The sequence below is a fragment of the Melanaphis sacchari genome, unplaced genomic scaffold (assembly GCF_002803265.2).
Source record: "Melanaphis sacchari strain LSU unplaced genomic scaffold, SCAv2.0 Contig126_pilon_pilon, whole genome shotgun sequence".
NCBI classification, from domain to species: domain Eukaryota; kingdom Metazoa; phylum Arthropoda; class Insecta; order Hemiptera; family Aphididae; genus Melanaphis; species Melanaphis sacchari.
The window spans coordinates 1-11054 of NW_020270507.1; the positions used below are offsets into that span (position 1 = coordinate 1).

Sequence of the window (11054 nt, forward strand, 5' to 3'; positions counted from 1 at the left end):
AAAGGGTCCAAAGATAGTGAAATAAATTTGGTTCCTGATTTGAGGTTAAGTGGTCTTTGGAATGAGTTGTCGGGTGCAATTAATTTAGTTGCCCACCATAGTGACAGTTTACTGTGTAGTGTCAATAATAATTGCGCTGAAGCTTACAATAGTGTTATAGCAAAATACGTTGGAGGCAAAAGGATCAACTATTCCCTACGAGGTTACTATAAATATTAAATATCTTATAAATAACTATAATTTTGTAAATATTAGCATAATGTATATTTCAATAAATAATAATAAATTATTTTGACTGCAGTGGGTGTAAAATATTTTATAAAATATTTTTTTTTCAATTTATACACGAATAATTTTATAATTTTTAGGATCTTATAAAACACGATGTAACACCGCGGTGATATCGTATAACTATGGTCCTGATTACTTACACAGGCTACACAAAAATGCTACTAAAATCAGTCCTGGTCAATTTACTAAAAAGTATATAGCAATCAAAAATAAAAAAAGAATCTGTGAAACAAAAAGACAACTTGAATTTCGGTAAAACGTAATATTTTATGTTATGTAATCTTTATCTATAAAATATTTTTATTTTTAGCAATAAATTTAATAGTAAAAAAAAAAAATACGTTAGCTGCAGGTCCTGATAAAGATTATGGTGATGTTGATGATATTGGTTGTAGTGTTCTTAATTTAACGGAAAAAGAAGTTGAAGAAAAAAAACAGAATTTATTAAATAGCCTTAAATTAAACTTAACAGAAATAAAATCACTAGAAAGACGTACTATTGGCCAATCTTTAAATGAAATTTGGAAACAAGAGCGAAAATTTAGATTGACGGCTTTAAATTTTGGACGAATTTGTGCTCTGCGACCAACAACATCCAGAACCAATACATTAAAATATATATTGTACACAGTGGAGAATTAGTGGGTACAACAGCTGCGATGAAGTAAATATTGATAGGTGTAGCACATTTTTATAAAAATTTAAATAAATTCATTCAATTTAAAAGGTATGGTATTGAATACGAAAGTATAGCAAAAGATACTTTTGAAGCTATAACCAATTTGAAAATTATGCCTTGTGGAATATTTGTTGATCAATGTTCAAATTTTTTGGCTGGAAGTCCAGATGGTATCATAGGAGATTATGGTATAATAGAAATCAAATGCCCTTCTAGTATAAAAAATACTACCCCACAAGAAGCTGTTAAACTGAAAACTATTAAATATTTAATTATCAATAAAAAAGGGGAAATAGAATTAAAACGTACTTTTCCGTATTATTATCAGGTGCAAGGGCAATTGCACATAACTCAAAGACAGTATTGTTTTTTTATAGTATAGACTCCAAATGGTAGCTATATTTATATTATTTTTATGTTTATATATATTTAAATTCACTATAGATTAGAATTTATAGAATTTTCATTTTGGTTACATATTTTAATGTTTTATTAATATTTGCAGGGTTATTCTTTGAGAAAAATCATTCGTGATGATAATTTCTGGAAAAACAATATGGAGAAATAACTTAAATCATTTTATATGGATTATATGCTTCTCGAAATTATTGATCCGAAAATTGATGTCACATCAAATTGTTACCGCAAAATGTGTCATTGATAATATGTGAACTTTTGAGTTATATTTATTGAATATTTCAATATCAAAACATTTATAATAAAAGTTAGTTTTTAAAATGTAATTGTAAAAGTATATATTATATGCTATAAATTATGGTATATTTTTAAAACAAAGGTAAAATTAAATTTTCAATCATTAGTAAATATAAACTATAAGTACAAAAATATATTTTACTGTTTGTGTTTTGTTTTATAATAAGAAAAAGATTTGTTTCTTTGGACTATTTTATTCTATATATTATTTCGCACATAACATACGTCATTCACTCAAACACCACAACTCTACTCATAACTCACTACTCGTGCTAATAAGTTATATTGTTATGTTACATATTAATTCCCACTTTCTAAGTACATATATATTATAGTTTTATCTTATTCGTGTGTGTGCTCATGTGTGTGTGCGTGTTAACTATTAACCTAGTATATATAACAAGTAGAAATGTTCAAATTATTGTTTAGATGAAAATAGGAAAACGAAAACGAGTTCATTGTTAACATTTACGAATTTACGACAACTACCTACAGTCTATAATTTGTATATTCAATAATTGCAACAATAGGTGCATGAGCAATGAGGCTCAAGTCTCCAAGTATATTCAATTTACAATATTATAACACATAGGCGCCGCCAGGAATTTTATCAGGGGGGTGCATGTGCATGTGCAAAAAGGTAGGTATACGCTTATTTCTAAATAATGCTTATATACGTAATAATAATAATGGTAAAATACGTAAAAATATTTTTTCAAATTGTATGACGATACAAAGTTATTTTAGTTTTTTTTAACGACTACAATGTAACGCGGGCTAGTGATAATGATTAGAAAACCCAATAATGACAATAGTAGCCTTTATCCTACACGAAAACTCGTAAGCTTATCGCATGCGATAAAAATGACCGATTTATATATTGAATATACACTGTATATTATACACGTGACAACTGACATGTCCTATACATCCATCGACACTACACGATAAAATCTGAATCATTATTAGTCGACAGTCGTGTATCCGTGTGTGTATATCTCAACGTGCATAATACCAAATACGCCATATATAATATATTATTTTAGTTCTTACGTAAAATTATTAATATATAAAAATGAGTGACATACGAAATTTTTTGCAAAAGAAACGCAAGATAGAATTAAGTCCATCAAGTATAAATGAAGGCAATCATGACATAGGTGATTTAAGTAATTTAAGTACTAATATTTCTAATAGTAGCCAACAAAAAGAAGAACCACAACTTCTTCATCAGTTGACTGTTGGTGCTAATAAATTAGATATTGGACTGTATTTGAATTCCTATGTTGATGACGAATTACGTTTAAAGTTATTGAAGGACCCCTGGGTTCCTTCAAAAACATATGACTTCAAAAAAGATTTGACCAACGGCTCTACGAGAGTATTTCGTATAGAATGGTTTGCACTTTATCCATGGCTAAGTTATTCAGCTGTTTCTATGTCGCGTTTGTGTATTATTTCGACCTCGAGTACATAGAGGTGTTCAAGGAGCATTCATTGTTTCACCATGCATAAAATATCAAAAATTTAACGAGGTTTCAAAGGCTCATGAAATTAGTATTTGGCATAAAGATGCAATTAACGCATCACAACATTTTTTAAACTCAAAAGAGAGAAAACAATTGAGTGTTCATGAGCAAATAGATTCGGCATTTAATAGAGAAATAGAAGAAAACAGGTTGAAACTTCGTTCTATCATATCGTCAATCTTATTTTGTGCAAAGCACGATCTTCCACTAAGAGGTAAAAATGACGAAGGTTCAGTTTTTACAGATTTATTACAATTCCGTGTCGAATCGGGGGATGAAATTTTGAATAAGCATTTAAAGTCTGGAGCTAAAAATGCGTTGTATATCTCACATGAAGTTCAAAATGAACTAATTAAAACTTGTGCTAATGTACTTCGACAAAACATTATTGAAGAAGTGAAACTTTCATCTGTTTTTTCGGTCTTAGCTGACGAGACTGCCGATATAAGTGGCACCGAACAATTGTCAATAGGTGTTCGGTATTTGTTTTACGACGTTAAGTTTCAAAAACACAAAATTTGTGAAGAATTTTTTGGTTACTCGCCTCTTACAAAACTAGATTCTAAATCCATTGCCAAAACCATCATTGAATTTTTAGAAAGTTGTAATTTAGATTTGAATCGACTTGTGGGCCAAGGATATGATGGATGCGCTACAATGGCTGGGCATATAAGTGGCGTTCAAAAATTAATTAATGAAGCTTATCCTATGGCGCTATTCTTCCATTGTACTAGTCACGTATTAAATCTTGTATTTAATGATTTAAATAACGTAAGTGAAGTAAGAAATACAACCGGGATCATAAAAGAAATAATAAATTTTTTTAGAGAGAGAGCACATTGCGTAGACAAATTATTCCCAATATTCCTTTACTATGTGAAACTCGTTGGTCAGCAAAATATAAGAGTATTAGAATTTTTGCTGACAATTTTATTGTTATTGTCAAAGCTTTGGAAGAACTATCAAAAAGTACAGCAAATTCAAAAACCAAAATTAAATCATATCAACTCTTTACTGCTGCTACTACACCAGTTTTTATTGTTACATTGCAAGTAATAGCTGTTTATTCCGCTAAATTTGAACCAGTATGCAATCTACTTCAACAAGTTAATATAAATTTGAAAACGGTGAACAATCACATAACCAAACTAGTTGATATTTTGCAGTTGTATAGAAATGATTCGTCGACTGAATTTTCCGTATTATTTGCAAAATCTAAAGAAATCGCTGAAGAACTTGATGTTGAAATACGTCCACCTCGAGTAGCTGCACGACAAAGTCAAAGATCAAATCATCCATCTACAAACCATGAAGAGTTTTTCAGAATATCCATTTTCGTTCCTTATCTTGATTCAGTTATATCATCATTAAAAGTTCGCTTTTCTAAAATTCACAATCAATCATTTTCTCTAATGGATCTTCATCCCTATGCTATGAAAAACATGAGTAAAGAACAGTTTATTTGCACATCAAATGATATTGTAAAACTCTATGGAAATATTTTGTCATCAAATTTTGTAACTGAAGCCACAACATGGTATGAAATGTGGAATAATGATACAAAACCATTAGATTCTATTGAATACTTAGATTTGATCGAAATGTCACAAGATTTCTATCCAGCTGTAGCCGACGCAATCAAGATCGGAGCAACTCTTCCAACAACAACCTGCAGCATTGAACGTTCATTCAGCACTTTAAGACGAGTTAAGACATGGAACAAAGCCACTATGAATGATGACCGATTGTCCGGATTGTGTATGATGAGTGTACATAGAAAAAGACTAGGAGAGGATACCAAATTCATTGAAAATGCAATTGAAGAATTTGGAAAAAAACCTAGGCGTTTACAATTATTATTTAAAAAATAAGTATTATAATACATAATATAAATAATATATTATATAGACAATGTTAGAACGATACAATGAAATGAAACGAAACGAAAACACTCTGAGTTTTTAAAGTTTCACTATATTATAATAAAAACAAAGAGTGCGGAAGAAGTTGCACGACGCCACGACACGACGGAGCACGACAGGGGAGGGGGCTTATCGAACGGTGTGTCGACCGTTGCAATGCCGGAATTACTCTGACTATTGCACCACAGGGTAGGTGACTGATCGATGCAATGCCAGAATAACTCCAACTATTGCACCATTGACCGAGTCACAAACCGTTCGACAAGTGAGGTCTGGGAGGCCGCCTTTCCTATTTGCGCAAGTCTGCCCGGGTGGGTCTTACTACAAAGTCGGAAAGACGGAGAATGGTTTTGATGGTCGTGTCGTGGGGCCTTTTATACCCGGTCTATCGGCAATTACCCCGGGTCGGTCTCGTGTTCTGTGACGAAAAGCACGAAAAACCCAATCGCTAACTGCCGATAGACGTACAATTTTCGGGATAAGTGCAAATGTCCATAATTCTCCACGCACATTACCCAAATCATAATTCAGATAATCATGCGTGGAAAATACAAACACCTGCACTTATCGCGCACAGCGCATACAATAATCAGATAATAAATTTGTCACGCAATGAAAACAATAATATAAGAATATAAAATAATAAGAGAAAATAAAAAATAAAAATAAAATAGAACATAATAAGAGTATGCGTAAACATCACCGCCCACTTTGAAGATATGTCTTCAAGGAGTTGGTAGCGGACAAAGTTTAACGGCTGGCCGAGTCAGGATTCCCGAGGTGGTTTGGACAGTAGCAACGCGGGAAATTCCATCTGATCCAGGATGCAGGGTCAAGATTCGTCCAAGGCGCCAATGAAGTGGAGGAGTAGCTTCCCGTATGAGAACCAGATCACCAATTTTCAATTCTCCATGATTTTCCAACCATTTGCTGCGGATTTGTAAGCTCGATAGATATTCGTTTCTCCATCTTGTCCAGAAATAGCGATGTAGGTCATTGATGAGACGCCATCTCTGCAATTAGACAGAAACACGAGAAGATACCCGGTGAATCAGTGATTACACCAAGTCGGTCTCGTGTTCTGTGACGAAAAGCACGAAAAACCCAATCGCTAACTGCCGATAGACGTACAATTTTCGGGATAAGTGCAAATGTCCATAATTCTCCACGCACATTACCCAAATCATAAATCATGCGTGGAAAATACAAACACCTGCACTTATCGCGCACAGCGCATACAATAATCAGATAATAAATTTGTCACGCAATGAAAACAATAATATAAGAATATAAAATAATAAGAGAAAATAAAAAATAAAAATAAAATAGAACATAATAAGAGTATGCGTAAACAGACAATATTGTAAAATAAGTATAAATGTATAATAATAAATAATAGAAATAATGTAGATAATTATGCAAAATAAAATAGTTTTAATACCATTCAATTTTTTTAATTTAATTTTTTAATTTTTTTTTTTTTTTTTCAAGCCAAGGGGGTGCAAATGCACCCCCTTGCACCCCCCTCACGGCGCCCATGTTATAACATGCAATACTATGTTTAACAGGTTAACTGCCATGTGTACCCAGTGGTTGAATTGGGGGGGGGGACGCAGGAGGACTCAGCTACTCTTCATTTTTCTTCATATTATTGCGTACCCCTTTATTCTATTTATCAAAGAACGCAGGAGAACGCAGCGTCCTTCGACATTTTTATGAATATAAAATTTTCTTTTAAAAAATAAATACGAAAAATATTGGAAAGATTAACATTTAATTTAATTTTTGGTATTAGTTTTTAAATCTGTATGTTAGGATATATTAAGAATGCAATAATAAAATATTATATATTTATATAATATTATACAACACGTATCAAGTGTTTCCACCACATATTAATTCGTGGTATAAGAGCTAAAAATATAATATAACGTTTACGAAAACTCCCGGGTGTTCCACCGTGCCGACGATAACGATCTATAGTAGACCACTGACAATGGGTAATAAATAATAATATAATATAGAGTTCGTATTTGGAGAATCCGTCTGTTGTTTTCGTTATCGACGATTGACGAATGACGATCGTTTTCTACAAAAATTAAATATCATTTATATTTAATTTGGAAACAGGGCACGCTACTAATCGGTATTATGTTGGCTTGTTACTGTTGTAATGTTTTGTAAATTGTAATTTTATTGAAAATACTAAATAATAAAAACCGCACTCCTGGAGTCCTGCACGTCACGTCGGAGCATTAAACTACCTATACGGATTTGTTTTATTTTATATAATTATGAATAAACGTCAACAATTCTCCATATCGGACTTCTTCAATAAAAAGAAGAAAAATGACCAAGGTAATCTAAACATTTTAATTAAACAATAATTATAATGATCGTTATAATAATATAATATATTTAATAAACTCCCAAACTCCAAAGGCATAAGGTATAATAATTAGAGCCCGGATTTATATGCATTTGCATGTTTGTACTAATATATAGCAGTGGATATTTTCATTTGTTTTTGTTTTTGATTAAATGTTTAGAATTTTCTTTGGGTAAAAGTATGGTTTTTTTTTAAAAAAAAAACACATTTTATAAAATTTAACATAATGCATATAATTGCATATTAATTATTATTAAAATATTAAGATCAACATGATTTTTAAATGAAAGTTTAAAATCAAAATTAACTCCTAAGTCATTAATAATATTTATATGTGACAAGTATAAGTTATTAATGCAGTTAGTATAGTTAATACATAATGAATTTCTTTTAAAGAAAATGAAACAGTTGCATATTAATTATCAATATTTAATATCATACCGTTGTCATTGCACCATGTAAATAAATTATTTAGATTTCTTGGAGCTGTTTAGCATCATTTAAACATTTAATTTTTTTATAAATGTTGGTATCATCTGCTAATAGCAAACAGTTTTAGTTCTTAATATTTTTTGCTAGTTCATTAATAAAGAGAGAGAATAATAGTGGTGACATAATATGATCACCTTGATGGACACCTAATGTTACATTTATAGACTGAGAAAGTCATTTTTATATTTTATAATTTGAGTACAATTTGTTAAAAAATAATTTAACCATGATAAAAATGGATCATTAATACCATATAATTTAAGTTTGGAGATTACTAGACAACACAACTATACAACTATACAATTATGTAATTATACTGTGTGCATAGGTACTGTCTTATATTAGCATTTGAATTGTATTTTATAACATATTTTATAGTATGGGATAATAATACAAAATGGAAGTTGACCAAACATATTTTTCATTATATTTTTATTTTTAATAATACTGAGTTTTATCATATTTAACATTATAATTATTGACTTAAATGTAATTGGCATGTATTTTTTTTTTCAGTAAATAATAAAGACCATATTGCTGTTAACAACAGTTTATGTCAACCAATTGAATTTACAAGAGATGATGACACTCCTGAATGTTGGGACTCAAAACAAGCAAAATACTTTTGTGAAGAATATCCATGGCTGTATTTTAAAAACAAAAAGTTGGGTTGTAATATATGCCATAAAGTAAATTTAAATCTTAATAAGAATCAAGTATCTCATGTGCATGTATCATCAAACTGGATTCAATGTGACATTGTTCCAACTGGAAATAATATATCCAAACAACAAGCTAGTTTGAGGAAAAAGATCTCCAAGCATAAGTGTAGTCAATCACATATCAGTGCAGAGAACATAATTCATCGCAGTAAGCTAGAAACTATGGATTTACAAATTATAAAAAATAATAAATTACAATATGAAAGTACAGAAAAAATATTTAGAACAGCTTACTTCATTGCAAAAAATCAACGTCCATTTCTAGATATGCCTAAATTAATAGACCTACAAGCTCTCAATGGAGTTAATATGGGTCGAGTGTTACAAACCAATAAATCTTGTGCTAATATTGTTGACCATATTTCTAATGAAATGAGGCTTAAAATTTGCAATGATATTATTGAAAACAATAGAAAATTATGTATTGTTGTTGATGAGTCAACTACATTGAGCAAAAAAACAATGTTAGTTATTTGCTTAAGATGTGCTAATGGTGATTCTCAAGAAATTAATATTTTTTTTTTTTTTGATATTATTGAGTTAAATTGTACTTCAGCTGAATCAATTAAAACTGCTATAATAAATAATATGTTAAAACATGGAATCAAATTAGATTTTTTAAAACAAAATCTAGTTGGATTTGTTAGTGATGGAGCTTCAAACATGCTGGGAAGAAAAGCTGGAGTTGGTGTTTTACTACAAAAAATTTTTCCTGACCTCATTATCTGGCATTGTTACAACCATAGATTGGAACTTGCGGTAAGTGATACTATTAAAGAAGTGCAAGGTCTTAATCACTTCCAATGTTTTTTTGAAAAACTTTATTCATTGTATCACCAATCTCCCAAAAATATGACAGAACTTAATGCATGTGCTGCATCTTTAGAAAGCACTATTTTAAATATAGGAAAGATATTTACAATTCGGTGGGTGGCATCCAGCTTTAGAACAGTACGTGCAGTTTGGAATAACTATGTTGCTCTCCATAAACATTTTCAAGAATCTTCCACTGATAATAAAAGAGATGGAAAAGAAGATCTAAATATTTAGGTCTTAATAATATGTTAACATCAAAAGACTTTGTATTCAATTTAGGTATTTTATATGATGTATTAAATGAATTATCTGATTTGTCATTACAACTACAAAAAAGAGATTTAGGTTTGGCAAAAGCTCATAATATGATCGACCGAACAGTTAGAATTTTGGATAGTATGATTGAAATACATGGACCCAAACTAACAGAAGTAAATTTAGCAAACGAAGAAATGGTTTTTAAAGGCATCCAACTTCATATCCACAAAAGCGTGCAAAAGATTAATTCCAGACAATTTTTCAGAAGTATTTCAAATAATCTAAAAAGTCGATTATTTACTACTCAGTCATCACATGTTTCAAATGCTTCCTCTAACTTATTTAAAGAAACTTATGATCAATTATTAGCTGATTTAAATGTATTTGATTCAAATACTTGGCCAGACAATTTCAACATTCAGTATGGCGATGATAGCATTCGTCGCTTGTCACAAAAATTCAAAGTTGATGAAATTAGTGCTGTTAGAGGTTTTTGTGAATTTAAAGACACTCTGGATGAAAATATAGAAGACCTTAAAAATTTGACCTCTGCAATTAAAACAATTGCAATATCTTCGTCAGAATGTGAACGGGCCTTCAGTTCTATGAATGAGATAGTATCTCCAAAAAGGAATACTCTAAGTTCTGAACATATTTCATCATTAATATTCATAAATGCTGTTGGTCCACCAGTTGAACAAATAAATACAACAAAATGGATTGAATTTTGGATAAAAAAAGGAAAAAGACTTGCAACTGAAGAAAACTGTCCTAAAAGAATAAAAGCCACCGAAGAAAATTCTTATGAATCACTATGGAATCTAATAAAAGATTAAAAATGTTTGTTATTTATAACTTTTAAATAATAATTTTAATAAATACAATTTATAAGTCCCTTACATTTTTTTTGATCATACATTTTAAAGCAATACATAACCTATGATAAAAATAAGAATTATTTAACTTGCAGCACATCTAAGAATATAGTCACAGCCAGTCACAGGATGAAATAAATTATTTAACTAACGTTAAACTTCAAATATTAAAATTAATATTGAAAAAAAAAATAATATACTAATAAAAGAGGAATATTTCTTATCTATAAATTTAATATTTTTCTGTAGGTAACTGTAAAATACCTGAGTTATTTTATTTAAAATTGAAAGTTAATTGAGTAATTCATTTTATCATGTGGCTTTATACTTACAGTTTTTAGTTTTTAAATTTTTCGTACGTTTTGTT

At 30.1% G+C, this 11054-nt stretch overlaps 2 protein-coding genes across 2 annotated transcripts; both read left to right on the forward strand.

Annotated features, from left to right (window-relative positions):
* The first annotated feature begins 2759 nt into the window (after positions 1 to 2759).
* Positions 2760 to 5084, forward strand: LOC112591010 (zinc finger MYM-type protein 1-like). Its single transcript, XM_025334630.1, has 3 exons — positions 2760 to 3065; positions 3229 to 3984; positions 4041 to 5084. The coding sequence occupies exons 1-3, from the start codon at positions 2760 to 2762 to the stop codon at positions 5082 to 5084; spliced, it is 2106 nt and encodes a 701-aa protein (XP_025190415.1).
* Positions 5085 to 7429: 2345 nt separating this feature from the next.
* On the forward strand, positions 7430 to 9788 carry LOC112591012 (E3 SUMO-protein ligase KIAA1586-like). Its single transcript, XM_025334631.1, has 3 exons — positions 7430 to 7493; positions 8533 to 8886; positions 8950 to 9788. The coding sequence occupies exons 1-3, from the start codon at positions 7430 to 7432 to the stop codon at positions 9786 to 9788; spliced, it is 1257 nt and encodes a 418-aa protein (XP_025190416.1).
* The last annotated feature ends 1266 nt before the right edge of the window (positions 9789 to 11054 follow it).

Coding starts and splice junctions, on each gene's coding strand:
- LOC112591012 (XM_025334631.1), top strand. CDS start 7,430: ATGAATAAACGTCAACAATTCTCCATATCGGACTTCTTCAATAAAAAG. Junction 7,494..8,532: donor AAAGAAGAAAAATGACCAAG/GTAATCTAAACA, acceptor TTTTTTTTTCAG/TAAATAATAAAGACCATATT. Junction 8,887..8,949: donor AGAGAACATAATTCATCGCA/GTAAGCTAGAAA, acceptor ATGAAAGTACAG/AAAAAATATTTAGAACAGCT.
- LOC112591010 (XM_025334630.1), top strand. CDS start 2,760: ATGAGTGACATACGAAATTTTTTGCAAAAGAAACGCAAGATAGAATTA. Junction 3,066..3,228: donor TGACCAACGGCTCTACGAGA/GTATTTCGTATA, acceptor GAGGTTTCAAAG/GCTCATGAAATTAGTATTTG. Junction 3,985..4,040: donor TATTTAATGATTTAAATAAC/GTAAGTGAAGTA, acceptor AAATTTTTTTAG/AGAGAGAGCACATTGCGTAG.